This window comes from Epinephelus fuscoguttatus, linkage group LG12 (assembly GCF_011397635.1).
Source record: "Epinephelus fuscoguttatus linkage group LG12, E.fuscoguttatus.final_Chr_v1".
Classification (NCBI taxonomy): Eukaryota; Metazoa; Chordata; class Actinopteri; order Perciformes; family Serranidae; genus Epinephelus; species Epinephelus fuscoguttatus.
The window spans coordinates 4,678,630-4,693,582 of NC_064763.1; the positions used below are offsets into that span (position 1 = coordinate 4,678,630).

Below are 14,953 nucleotides of genomic sequence, written 5' to 3' on the forward strand. Positions count from 1 at the left end.
ACAAAGATAGAAAGATGCATATACACTTGCATATGCATCGTCATCATCAACATCATCAGATTGATAAATCATCGGCACTTGAACAGTTACTACAATAAACATTAAAAGAGAGAATAAATGATTTGGTTTAGACTGCCTATGTCAAACAGCCTTACAAAATGCTTCACATTAAAGGAAAAAATTAAAAGAACATAAACACAGGGGAATCAGTATATTCTCTTTTAACAGCTTCATTTGCAATTCCGTAGGCATCTGAATCTAACTGCCATCTACAGACCTCATCCTCCGTCCTGACGTAGTCCACTCCATCTCCTTTAGCTGGAACTTTGTAACTGAAAGACACAAGGCACATCATGGTTGGATGGATGATGTTGGAGTAATGCTGGTAGAGAGGAATGAATGTATTTGTTGATCATGTAAATAGCAAAACATGATGTCTTACTTGTTCCCTGTCTGTTTTTGGCTGGAGAAGTAGCCTCGCTTGTATGCACAGCAGATCCCCGCTGTTATACATAAGAGCACTACGACCACCACCAGCACTCCCAGTATAATCCCCACAATGTCAATATCATCTGTGGAGTTCAAGAAAGCATTGAAAAATTAAACACTAATATTTGATTAACCTTAAAAATCTTAAACAGCAGGATAACATAGTGGAGTATAGTCCAGTGTGTAAGATTTAGGGGAATATACTGGCAGAAATGAAATATGATATTATAAGTATGTTGACTTTCATGTATAATCACCTGAAAAAAAAAGAATTATCGTGTTTTCATTACCTTAGAACAGGCATGTCCCAACTTTTCTAAATGTGGGCCAGCTTAGATCATATAAAAATACCTGTCAGCCAGCTGCATCTCGCATCATATAGACAGATAAACGCAACTGTTTCGTCTTTCAGTGAAAAAGTATTCAACTGTCCACCGCTCCTGAATGTGCCAACCCTCATTCTTGAATTTACATGTCTCTACTGTGGCCTTGTCAGCTACCTAGCAGAAAATATCTGTTGCTATGTTGCCTGTGGATCTTCTCATTCATCCAGGTCATAGTTATCTCAAGGCAACTGAATCAAACGCAACTGGACTTGGTTTTGTCTTAGAAGACGTTTCAGCTCTTATCCGTGATGAAGCCTCTTGGATAAGAGGTGAAACGTCTTCTATGACAAAACCAAGTCCAGTTGCGTTCGATTCAATTGCCTTGAGATGTTGCTATGTTGTTTGCTTGTTCACCATCTGTTTATGAAAACAAGTAGTTCCGCCTGTGTAGTTCCTACTTGGTGCATGTCTGCTAACTCTTTGATAGTCCTGCAATTATGAGGTGAATGAAAAAATGCAAACTGATTCTTCTTCACTTATCACTGTTGCGTGGTAAGCCATGTAAAGTAAAGTTTGAGAAACAAAACGCAGGCGCCCTATGCCTGGTCTGCAAGCCACAAGTGGCCCCCGACTTTGGACATGCCTGGATGAGCTGTTTATATCTGTATATGGAGTGGGACCTCTTTCATGGAGATTGCCATGTTGCACTGCAATGTTTCTACAGTAGCTCAGAACAGATGGGGTCTGCCCATTGGTCCGACAGCCCATTGGTCCGACAGCCCATTGGTCCGACATCCCATTGTTCCGACCATATTAAACTCATTGTCCCGAAGTCCCGTTGTTCCGAAATCATCATGATGCCCTGTGGTTAAGGTCTGGTTAGGTTTAGGCACAAAAACCACTTGGTTAGGGTCAGGAAAAGATCATGGTGTGGGTTAAAATGAAAAAGAAAGTGACAAACACATAAGGCGTGAGCCTGCTTCACCTCAAGCCTTTCCCAGCTGACCCAGAGCCGGTCACGGCACACCATCAAGGTAGAAATACGCCCGCCGGAAGACGTTCAGCACCGCGGAAAGCTCCCCACACAATCCGGACCCCAGAGTTAATAACAGGAGGTTATGGTGTTTCACTCTCTCCTCCCTATGACACTTGTATCTCGACCAGTAGCCTACTTTTGTTGTGTTGCTGATCCTCTGTGGTACACAAATACAGTATAGCCTAGTATAATTACATATGGGAACAATGGGACGTTGGACTAATGGAATGTCGGAACAATGAGAGGTCGGAACAATACTATGGCACCGAACAGACAAACCAAACACTAGCTCTAGATAGAGCCATTTGCATTTTCACTTTTTCGCAAGCAGCGTCAGAAAAAAACACAGATTGTTTTTTTTTTAAAACAAATGTTATGTGAAGCTGCTTTATTCAGTGGTTTGACTGGTTTATATCACAAGGTCCATTTGTTTTGGAGACCTCAGCACACATTAAGTTATCGGACAAAAAAGGTGAGCACACATTAGCAGGTGCTGGGCAAGTGTCATGTCCGCCACATGCTGAACAGCGTCAGAGAAACACTGATTTGTGACATGAAACTGCGTTATTTAGTGTTTTCAATGGTTTAAATCACCTGGTCTGTTTGTTTTGGAGAGGAAGAGACCTCTGTGTATAATTCTGCTCCTGGTTAAAACCCTCTGAACAATGAACACTGAATGAATCCTGACCGAGAGTTTAAGCTTGGCACATGGGAGAAGTTTCAGCTGGTCGCAATCTGTAATCCTCCCCGCTACATGCCACTAAATCCTACACACTGTTCCTTTAAATGACAAAGCTTCAAAGTGTGTCTGATCCCTGATATTGTGTGGCAAACTTACAGACTTCCATCTTCTGGGGTGGACACTCAGAGTATCCTGCATCGTTCTTCGCTCGGCAGTAGTACTCGCCTGCATCTTCTTTTCTGACTGCGATGAACTTCTGCATGCCAGAAATCACAAACATAAATCTGATTAATGCAAACCCCTAATGCTCACACTGTCAGTGTTTGTTTAGTCAGTTGTTGTTTGTTGAATGTTTTCGAACAAAGTAGATTGTGATCAGTATTATGATGATTTTTACGTATTCTTTATAGTATAATGGCTAAAAAAATGTTACAGAATGAAACAGAATTGGACAGGTACACCTACAGCTTTACTTTACACGGTATATCAGAATAAACGCTGTCATGATGCTGTCAGTCTTTAAGGGATCATACCAAAGAAGCTAGTGGTGCTTCATGACTTTAGCCTTTTCAATAGAATTACGGCCTTGTGGTTGCATGCCTCTGGGCACCAATCAAGACGCACCTACAGTTTGCATCACAGCTTCATGGCGGACATCCAAAATTAGTGTCAACAATTCAGTATCTGATCAAATGTTTCCCCTTCTCAGTTATAATATTGAGTGATGGCCAGAAAAGTGTTTTTGATTATTATGATGCCACAGTGAAGTTGACCTTTGACCTTTTGGATATATAATGTCATTTTACAGTCTATGGTCATTGCTTCATTGTTTTACCCTATTAGACATTTTTGGGAAGTTTTGTCATATTTAGCGAATGAATTCTTGAGTTATGGCCAAAAAAATGTTTTGTGAGGTCACAGTGACCTTTGATCTTCGACCACCAAATTCTAATTGATTCTGATCCTTGAGTCCAAGTGGACATTTGTGCCAAATTTGAGGAAATTCCCCCAAGGCCTTCTTGAGATATTGTGTTCACGAGAATGAGACAGACAACGTCACAGTGACATTGGCCCTTGACCTTTGACTACTAAATTCTAATCAGTTCATTGTTATGTCCAAGTGAATGCTTGTGCCAAATTTGAAGAAATTCCCTGAAGGTGTTGTTGAGATATCGCATTGATCCGAATGAGACAGACGGAAGATCACAGTGGCCCTGACCTTTGACCACCAAAATCCAATCAGTTTATCCCTAAGTCCAAGTGGACAGTTGTGCCATATTTGAAAAAAAATCCCTCGAGGTGTTCTTGATAAATCACGTTCACAAGACTGGGACAGATGCATGGATGTACCTGACAGCCCTAAAACACAATGCCTCCGGCCATGGCTATTGCCGGAGTGGAGTGATAAAAGCAATATAGAACTGTGGGCAGTCTGCTGCTCTTTATAATGACATTCTTCTCACTGCACTCACTATTATGTTTTATCAGAAATGTTCAGAAAATGTGTTGTCTTTGTAGTATACATTTCCTTTTTCTTTTCTATTCTCCCTCCTATTTTATATGTGTACACCATGATGGGAAAATTAACCTTTTTTATATATTTTTTTTTAAGTTTGAGCCAAGCAAATCTATAAATACTGTAAATAATAATATTTTATATTAATAATACTATATTATTATAGCAGAAATAATGCATTATAGAATAATGAAAGACGATTGTGGCCTCTTGCAAAAAAAAAATATGAAAATGTCAGGAAATTGTCTGGGTTTCTCCAAGTTTCCAAAAATGATGAAGCTTTCCTGGCCCAATAATCTAATCTAATCGTGTGCAAAATATAGATTTCCAAATTGGTTGGTGGGCATTACTTCCTCATATGGGAGTGGCAGTAGAATGATAACTGTGTTTCTGTGAACGGTCTAAAAATAACAGTCAAAACCAGATAAGTACAGTTGAAAAAACATCCGCCAAACCTAATTCGTTTACTGCTTTGACTGTAAACTTCAATTGTTTGTACTGAGCTTGCAACGCTTGCACTAGAGTTCCATAAAAAGGCAAACACCAGTGTGCTTTGGTGCGTCACATCTTAGAGGCCAGCATGTAGGTTGACAGCAGAGTGTTGGAGGCAAGCCGCTGAGCAGATCGAGCTGTGCTGGAAAGCAAGCGAGAATTGAGGAATGTGCAAACGAGGACAGTAGATTCCCCTCGTGGCTCAAGCCCTCTCGCACCATCAACTGTCTCCCCAAAATATCTGCCCCCACCCCTGGGCGTCAGGCCACCGTTCCTGCTGCCCCACCCTTGCTGCTCATGTGTGTCCTTGTCCAAACACATGCGCACACATACTCACCAGAGTTCCTGTTTCTGCATTGAGTGTGTATGAGGAGTTGAAGAACTTGAAGCTGGTCTTCGGGTCATCTGGAATCTCTTCCCTGTTTTTGAACCACTGGTACTGAGACTTGGGGAAGCCCTCGTCCTCCACACAGCTCAGCTCAGCTGACTTCCCAAAAGGCACTGATTTTGGGACACTGCATTTTGGCACCACTGGCTTTACTGTGGTGAGAAAAAACACGATCATTGTCACGATCCTGAGTCTTCATGAGGAGCTTTACACTTGACATGAGTTATGTTCTGTCAGCATCACAGTGATAAACAAACTGACACATTCTTCCATGATGCTGCTCGCTCTATGATTGACTTTGATGCTTTAAAAAATCAGTGTCACCCTGACCACTTATGGTTCACTGGACTGAAAGCATTGACAGGACGGGACATGATTTTTGGCCTGTGCCAAAAAACGCAACCAAAACACGCGGCGCTTGCTTTCTTTAGCACTGCAACTCAAAGCAGATGCAGTTTCAGAGGTTTCCTCTTATAGCCCAGAACACGCCTTTGCAGCTGGGCAGGTCTGGTCATAACACATCCTCGTATGTATGCCAAAGGGTTGGTGCGACCTACAACACGGTTTCATCTTACAGCATCTAAAGTGTGAATCACTAAGCTCAAGGTCTCTCTTTAAGGGCACTATAATGGCTTCTTTTCTGCATCCAGAGGAGTCTTGGTCAAATTTTCATACGTCTTTCTCATATCTTTGGCACCACATGCATTTAAGCTGATTATGCAGGTAAGTCGGAGTACCTCTTACAACAAGGTCAATCACAATCTCATCAAATGACTTCTGGTCGTCAGCAGCGGTGACCTCACAACGATATTTGGCTGTGTCTGATCTTGTGGCATTGGTTATCACTAATGTGGCAGGTTCTCTGATCACTGCTCTGTTCTCCAGGTCACCTGTCAGAGGAAAACATGTATGACATCAGCACTAAAGGTGTGCAAAACTGTAGGTAACAGAAGAGAATTGTTTGTGCATTTTATATGTTACCTGAGATCCTCTTGTCAAAGTACACATAACTTGGTCCATCATTTGTAATCTTCTTCCATTCAATTCTGGGACTGGTTGTAGAAATGGACTCAATCAAACACGATAGCTCGATTTCTTCAAGATAGAGAAAGAAAGAGACATGACAGGAAATTAAGTTAGGCCTGATATGAAAAAGATGAACTCTATATGCTTTTTTGTGGCTCTTACTGTCAAACTCATCGGTCCACGGTGATTCGTTGTTTGTTTTCAGGACCACTGCAAACACGCTGTAGTAGCCTGCAAGACATGAGAGAAGAGGCAATGCAACATGACAACATGAGACTCTCCAGAGCATGAATTTTCATGATATGGTGATGATCTTATGCTATATGCACAATACCAGCTGACATCCACTGATGTGCTGTGTTTATTTTAACACTCTCCTTCAGGATGTAAGTTCACTCATCTTACATTTCTCAAACACAATCAAAATGAAGATAAACATCGATCCCACATCAGTGTGATGATCTAAACATCCTGGTGTTCTCTGGTCATGCTCTGTTACCATCCATCTTCCATTTTTAGTTGTGTTGGTCAAACCATTGTGTGTGTATGTGTGTGTGTTGAGGGTGGGGGTGCTGTTTCTATGCACAGTGGATAATTGTGCAGGGAGGCATGTGCCCTTTTCAGGGCAAGCTCACCATGCCAGTAGTTTAACTGCCTGCCGAGCCCCCCCTCTCCCTCTCTTTCTTTCTCTCTCTGTCTCTGTCTCTGTCTCTGTCTCTCTCTCTCTCTGTCTCTCTGTGAGCCTGATGCTATTGCCCATGTGGGACTAATGGTGCAAAAGCACCCCGGAAAGATCTGTGTTGGTATGCGGTGGAGGGCTAAGGCCTTGGGAAGGGGCACTGCTGAATCATCCTGACAGCCTATGGTCCACAAACAAATACACACATAGTCAATTCCACATGAATGTTAACTGAGAACATGCTCATGAACAAAATGATGGTCTGGCTCTTGGATGCAGGGTCACTCGAGCAGATTGGACTGTCACTGAAAAATCTATGGGATGCCTAATGTCCATTTGTGCAACCTCTCTAGCTGCCAACCCCTGGCTGAATCTTCAAAAGAAGCAATAATTTATTATAAAATGAATCATAACTCCTGTCAACTACATCTGGCTTACAGCATACAGGCCACTCGAGTTGTGATACATCTCTGGTGAGTTTTAACATTTCTTGTTGGAAAGACAATCAAACACAAAATGATGACAATTATTCAAAGTGATGACAAAGTGACACAGAATGACCACAAAATGAGCATAAAGTGGCACAAAATGATGACAAAGAGCCTGAAAATGACCAGAAAGGGATGCAAATTGACTACAAAGGGACACAAAATGACCACCAGGTGACACATAATGAGCACAAAGGGATGCAGAATGACCACAAAGGGACCCTGAATGGTGCATACAGTATGTAGGTGTAGTCTGCTACTCATTAGTGGTAGAAATGGTCATGGGCCTTTCATTAAAAAAAGTGCTCAAATGGGGATATCCTGACCTCCACCAACTGTCATCTGGACAAACAGCAGTGTCTAGGGTCACCTGCTAAAGCAGACAGGGTAAGCTGATTAGCCCACAGTCTTTCTGGAGATCATGACAAGACGACAGCTTGTTTTTAGCCACTGCTGACAGTAATAACATTGCATGGAGGTCAGAAGTAGGTCACACCTCGGTATGACAATAAAAGATCTACCCTGAGGAAGCTGCTTGGAAAGTTGGAAGGTTGAAGCTCATGCTCTGACTATTAATATTCTTGTATCGGGTATAATGTAGGTTTTAACATTGTAAACTCATTTTCACAGGCCTTATTTATGCGCTTATTGTGATTGATTTTACATGAAAGTGGAGATGAATTTTTTTCTGGTGACACTGACTATGTTGGTGACAATAAGTATGAAGACAAGTCTTCAATTAGAAAATGTGGTTTCAAGCAGCCCTCCACACAAACATTCAGGATCCAGAAGTAAACTCTGTATCATGACCATCTCCGGGGTGCTGCTCTGTAGCTCACCCTCACTGACCTTCATTCTATGGAAGTATTTTAGTATCATTTGAAGCTACTTGTAGACAACAATGAACCTTTAGTAATTGTGATTGCTAGCGCTAATTTCAATAAATATTTGATTTAGCTTTGTATCTTAACATGTATTTTATTCTGTACTGCTCTACAACGGCAAAGACAACAAAGTCTGAAATAGGTTTAGCTCTACAGCACAAAATGAAAAAGTTCTTGACAACCTAAAAAAAAGTAGTGTTTTCTAAATGAGAACTTTAACAAAGAATTGCAAAGGAGCACAGATGAGAATCTACACTCTTTTTCAAAAGTGTGACAGTCAAAACACCAGCAATCCAGTTGAAGCCTGTCACCTATTTAGCTTCCTCTCCACAGCCCTACATGCAGAGAAGCACACACAGTCACAGGCACTTTAAAGCTGTGTGCAAAACAGAAATGCTTTTCATCTCCCAGTGTTTCTGAGAGCTGCTTGCACTGTCGCTACATTCTTATACAAATCAAACTTCCTCTGATGAAAAGTGACTGAACGGTAATCTGTTCTTTACACTGAAAAGCAGAAATATGACCAAATCTATGTTAACACAATGGTGCAGATCTCTGCTCTTCAATAAGACTCCCTGACAGTTAACCCTAATTCATCCAGGTACTTGTTAAAGTATGCTTTTTACTGCTTCTGACAAAAGCTTGTGTATGTGAGGCATGTCAGTGCTTACTTCTGAGTTTACGTTTCAAATATACAGCATGCATTTTGTAATTTAATACCAAATCTATCTAGGCCAAGTATGCCAAAAGTCTAAAATATCAGAATACGCTGTGCTGAAATAGAATCCAAAGTTGACAATAAATTATTTCAGGTGATTAATTTAGTACAATGACTTTCCATTAAATGCACCACTCAGAAGGTCTGACAGAGCTAATGGAGTTTACCCCCAGTCCCTGTGCTCCTCCTTAATTCGTAGAGTATTAGTGCAGATTAGGTGCCTAAGTGAGCTTGACGCAGACATAAAAAGCTTGACAGGTCTGCCATCAGAACAGCTGTCCAGGAAAACACATAAAACCCCCACTCAAAAAGACTGGCACTGAGTTTCCTCTACATTATAACCAAAACTCCTAAACTGGAAGAACTAACCACTTCTGACTGACAAAGAAAAATCACTACAACTATTCTTGTGTATTACAGAATAAAGAGACCTTTTTGTTTGGAAAGGAGCATTAAATGCATGCGTCATAATTCAGAATGTATATGATGCAGAGCAATGTAACAATTATAAATCATTTCATCACTAACCCTCTGCTCCAGCGATACAGAACAGGGCACATCTGTTTTCCAACTCCTTCAAAGTGGCACTGTCTCATAGGTGAGTACTTTGAAAAGATATTTTTTTAAGAATTGATTATTGTTTTTTTTTCACTGATTAAAATGTCACCCTCTTTGTGTTATCTTTGATTTAAAGGAGGGTGCAGCGAAAAAGCAGCACTCTGAAGGGACAGTTCACCCCAAATCAAATATACAAATTTTTCTTCTAATGTGTAGTGCTATATATAAATCTAGATCAAGGGTCTTCAGCGTTTTTCACCCCTTTTGTTGAGCAGGAGCAGGGACCCACTACTACATATATTGTATAAAACTGAGTTGGACCACTGATAATTCCCTGAATATTTTCAGATGCTCTCTCATTTGGTCTAACCTCTAGCTGCTAAGTCAGCAGCAGCTGTAGCACAGTTAGGTGCATTAGCCTCAACCTCTGAAATTTTACCTGTGGTTTCTGAGGTGGATGGTGTGTCAGAGTCTGTTGCTCAAAAAGTGACAAAATGATCCACTGTGGCTCACAAGAATGTCTGTACACTTGACAAACTGGTACTTATACAGCTAATTGGCCAAAAATGTGCCCCACAGTAATTTAGCCCTAGCAAGCTTCCATGATTGCACAATGATTCATGGGTAACAGTTAGCCTATCATTAATGTTGTGTATTGTAAAATAAATAGGTTTTATGAAAAGGCCAATTTTTTCTTCGCCAATAATTGGTTGGATTTATGTTAAAGTGTATTTGCAAACACATTTTACTTTTTGAAAAAAAACAACAACCAACCAACCAACCAACCAAAAAAAAAAAAATTAGGTTAGAACTTTGCTCAAAACCTATAGAGATAATTTAGAGCGGTGGTGAATCACTTGCAAGGACCCGCTGTCTCTACAGGCCCCTCCATCCCAGGGGCCCCAGTGCAACCGCTCTGCCTCCACTGTCTATATTTATACGCCTGTCTTACTCCTCTTTTCCATTTCATATACTCTCTTACTCTCCAGTATAATGGAACTAGATGACACTCAGCTTGTGATGCTCAAAGCACCCAAAGAATACATTTAAAAACTCAACAGCAATTTTCATGACCTGGTTACTGGAGATAATCCACAGACCTTGTTGTGAGCAGTTTCATGCAAAAACTTTATTCTTTTATAACTGCCAACTGTGTCACTGCACAGAAGGAAAAGTGCATCTACTCATGAACAAGAGGCTTGTGCTGAGCTGAAATGTTAGCTAGCTCAGAAGTGTTAGGTGAGCTAGCAGTAGATGCATGGTGATAGGGTTTGGAGAATGTCGTACAGTAGAAAGAAAAGAGTTCCTACATGAAATTGCACACATCAAGGTCTGTGGATTATCTTGAATAATCAACCAGGTCATGATTGATGGAAAGAGACATATCTGTTGAGTTTTTTAAAAAGCTTGTCGCTTTGAGCACAACAGGCCGAGTGTCATCTTGTTCCATTATATAAGAGAGAAGGCAGACATCTCTGCAGCCGATATTCTCAACACTCAAGAAATCACACCAAAACTCTCTACATTAATACAAAGCGCTACAGGTAAGAGGGAAATATGTATTTTTGATTTGGGATGAACTGTCCCTTTAAGGACTCAAAATATTACAACATCCATATATACAGTAGTTTATAAGTAACATGCAGCATTAATTAATTTCTAGAGTGGGGAAAAAGTCACTTAATTTATTATTGATTACAGATTGATGAAGTTAATTTTTAGTTGCAGCCCTGGTGATTTGCTGAGTCTCCTAGGCACAAGCGTTGACTTCCTAATCATTAACTGGCAGAAAGTAAAGTGGGATGAACAGATGAAGTAACATTGTATCAGAAGAAGTCTTGCAATGTGTAAATCCTCCAAACGAATTGTTTTTTAATGATGCTGATAGCAGTGATAATGACAATTTGACTACCCTCCTAAATATTTGAGCAATCAATTAAACAACTGCCTCCTTCTGGATAGCCTTTCAGCAAAGGTTGCATCTTTTTCTAACTGGATCACAGCGAGAAACAGCTGGACTGTCCAGTAAAGTATCCGAGCCTGATGAAAGCTCAGGAAGTGCTGAGTGTGTGTTATGAGAGCGGTGTTTCCCATCTCTCCTCCAGTCTGTCTGACACATCCTTCCCTGATCATGTTATACTCATCCTGTTTGTGTCTCCTTGAATAGCCTCTAAGGTCTTGCCCTCATCGCTTGTACCAATGGAACACATGATAACTACATATTTTTTATTTGGTCATTGTGAAAACTCTTATTGTGACACACTAGAGCCGAGCACAATACATGACTGGATTTGTGTGTAAGATGTGTGTAATGTAGATTATTAGCTTTTAAATGATGCAGGTGCTCAGTGGCCTAGATATGCCATGAATTTCATTTCTACATTCTCTGTTTTTCCCTTCTTGGTTGGACACAACTGTGTGAGATGTCGCAATCTGAAAATCTGCACCAAAGTTTTTTTTTTTTGTTTTTTTTTTTAATCTTCCTTGCCGTCCTCATGATGGACGCAGGGTTCTCTCTGTAATCTTAGTGTCATGCCCTCATAAAGCCCACAGGTTTTACATCACTGAATAATACAATAGGCACAGAGAAGCTGGGTATTTCCTGATGCGTGCACTGTGTAATGAATCCCTCCTTTTTTCTGTTATTCCTCCTGGGAAAGCACACTTGTTTCCTGTACCGCTCTTCGCTAAATCCAGAGAGGTGAAGCCGCTACCATAAATAGAAAGGTTCAATTAAGCAACCTAGTGATATTCCCTGTGGAACATCTCTGCCTCATGCCTGTGAGAATATTCTCACGCCCCTTTGGAAGCTCAGACATCAAAGTATACACACCCAGTTTCACTTACTATCAACCAGTTGCTGTTCTGAAACTCGTATTTGTATTCCAGTGCTGTTTCAGTTGCACAGAGCCTCTCAGCCAAGTCTGTTTTTTAAGAGAATCAGTACACTGTTCACCTGAACTACCATAGTGCTATTAATATTCTTTTATATCATTATTCCATTCATTCTGAATGCGGGTTTTGATTGATCAATTGATTCCCTGAATTCTGTCAGTTCAATATGAGCAGGTTGAGCAATTCATTTCTTCCCTGTCCAACAGAAATGACTACTCATCTCAATAAAACACCTGGCCAGTCACATCAACCACTGCCATCTCCAAGGCTGTGACCTCCAAATGATTTTTACCAGTTTATAAAAATGACAGGTGAGAATATATTGTACATGTCACACATTTTCTGTGCTACATTAAATTGACAGTTTACCCCCAAATCAAAAATAAACATTTTTACTCTTAACTGTGGTGCTATTTATCAATCTAGATAGTTTTGTTGCGAGTTATCGATTGTAGGAGATACCGTCCGTAGAGATGTCTGCCTTCTCTCCAATATAATGGAACAAGATGGCACTCTGCTTTTGGTGCCCAAAGTGCCAAGAGATATATGTTTAAAACACTAATCAGCAATGTCTCTTTGTAGAAATCATGACCCGCTTACTCAAGATAATCCACAGACCTTGTTGTGAGTGGTGGGACTATTTTCATACCAAATTACACCCGCTAACGGTATCACTACACAGAAGGAAGCATGCATCTACTTAGGCTGTTCTCATAAACTCCTACAAAAAAATGCACTTAAATTCATACATATCCCAATTATTTTGAAAGGCTGTAATGATGTAACCAATGAGCTGATGGGAGTAAAGAAGAAAGCGGTCCCGAGCGATCTTGTAAGGTGGCAGGTTGGAGTGGTACATCACAAAAACATGGTCTTTCCTCTGAGTCTTTCCCCTGGAGATGCGTGTTCAGAACCATGTGAGCTCTGTGTAAACTTTGAGTAATTTTAAGGTACGTACTCGCCATGTTTCTTTTCCTAAACCACAGTAACTTTATTTGCTTAAACTTAACTTCCGGAACTTTATGTTACTGCACGTTAAGGAAATAATGTCAGTAATGTGGCGCTAATTTGTAATATATCATATGAACTGTTGTGACTGCATTTTCGTAGGCTATCATATGAACCATTTTATGAGGATACGTTGACCTGCTCATGGATGAAAGGTTCATGACAGTGCGAGAAGTAAACATTAATGATGTTCTTCACAGCTGAGCTGTAATGTTAGCTAGTTCAGTGATGCTAGGTGAACTAGCAGTAGATATACGCTTCCTTCTGAGCAATAATATTGTTGGCAGATGTAGTTTGGTAGAAAGAAAATAGTTCCAGCATGAAACAGTTGGGTCTTCTGCCTGTGACCGGCAACATGGAAACATTTCATCCACCAGCCACAAGCTTAATTAGTTTTTAGTGGTCACACAGTTGACCACAATTAAAATCCAGTTTGGGTTGTTAAACCTAATCGGGCTACAGCAGCCGAGGAGGGCTCAGCTTTGGTGGGGTGTATTTCCTGGTACTTCAAGTTCTTATGCTGTTGGTCATAGTAGGTGTTTTAGGAGATCTGAGGTAACGTTTTTCGCAGCAAAAAAAAAAAAAAAAAAAAAAGTCTTCCCAGCTGGCTACCAGTGTTTCCAATGATGATATTTGGTTGAATTTGGGTTGTGATGTCGGGTGACCAAGATTCAATGTCAGAATAACTAATAAAAAAATAAATTTAATGTAGAATACTGGCGACAGATGATGTTATATTGATATATGTGATATTCTGTTGGTTTCAAGTTGTGTTGTTAAGTAACCAAAATCCAATGTCTTCCAAACATCTTATGCCAATGTCATCTTGATGTAGAATACAGATATTTACACTGTTAAATTATAACATAGTTAGACATTTAAAATATTATTTACCTGATTTTCATACCAACCAAAATTTAATGTCTGTCCGATGTAGGAGTCCAATGTCTTTCTGATGTCATTTTGATGTCAAGAAGGGTTACAGCAGGGTTAGTACCACTACCTTATATTCTTGTCATTTTTACTCTTGACAAAGTCAAATTATTGTGACTATTTCCAGCCGCTGAATGTATGCTAAGTGGTTCTGATATCCAAGCTTGCTGCTTTGTGACATGTATGCGCAGAGGGATGATTACATAAAATAAATCTGAGGATGTGATTAATTGTTCGATTTTAAATCAGTAGGGGGTTGACAACAAAAACAAGGTTGTTATTGTTATTTGTTTTTGGGGTAATTATATTATTACTGAAATTGTATTAGTAATTTCTCACACTACACGTTCCTGGAAAAAGGAATAGTACTGTAATGTGTTAAGTCATGCATTACTGCTCAACGCTGCTCACAACAAGGTCTGTGGATTATCTTGAGTAACCATGTTATGACCTCTGGGAACAGACATTGCTGCTGAGTTTTTTAAATGTATTTTTGGTGTTTTGAGCACCACAAGCCAAGTGACATTTAGTTCTATTGCACTGGAGAGAGAGAAGACATCTCTATGGCTGATATCTCCAACACTCAGCAACTCACACCAAAACTATCTAGACTGATAAACAGCAGTACAGGTAAGAGGAACAATACGTATTTTTGATCTAGGGGTCAACAGTCCCTTTAGGGAAATCTCACCTTTAGCAGAATGAGCATGTGCATCTATACACGTGTAGAGCCAGGTGCTTTGATATGGGAACATACATGCTATATATTCACTGCGTGTAGCTAATGTTACAGGAATAACATGTCCTCAATACCTCTGATACGTATTCAGCACCA

General features: G+C 40.2%; 1 protein-coding gene across 1 annotated transcript in view; it reads right to left on the reverse strand.

Annotated features, from left to right (window-relative positions):
• The window catches only part of LOC125897999 (junctional adhesion molecule 3B-like), a 56,169-nt gene that overhangs the window by 7,441 nt on the left and 33,775 nt on the right, over nucleotides 1-14,953 (reverse strand). The window contains exons 2-8 of the mRNA XM_049591586.1: nucleotides 6,118-6,186; nucleotides 5,911-6,024; nucleotides 5,667-5,819; nucleotides 4,879-5,081; nucleotides 2,690-2,789; nucleotides 443-572; nucleotides 278-332 (exon numbers count right to left, since the gene is read on the reverse strand). Of these exons, the coding sequence (XP_049447543.1) occupies nucleotides 278-332; nucleotides 443-572; nucleotides 2,690-2,789; nucleotides 4,879-5,081; nucleotides 5,667-5,819; nucleotides 5,911-6,024; nucleotides 6,118-6,186 (824 nt within the window). The remainder of the gene's footprint in view (nucleotides 1-277; nucleotides 333-442; nucleotides 573-2,689; nucleotides 2,790-4,878; nucleotides 5,082-5,666; nucleotides 5,820-5,910; nucleotides 6,025-6,117; nucleotides 6,187-14,953) is intronic.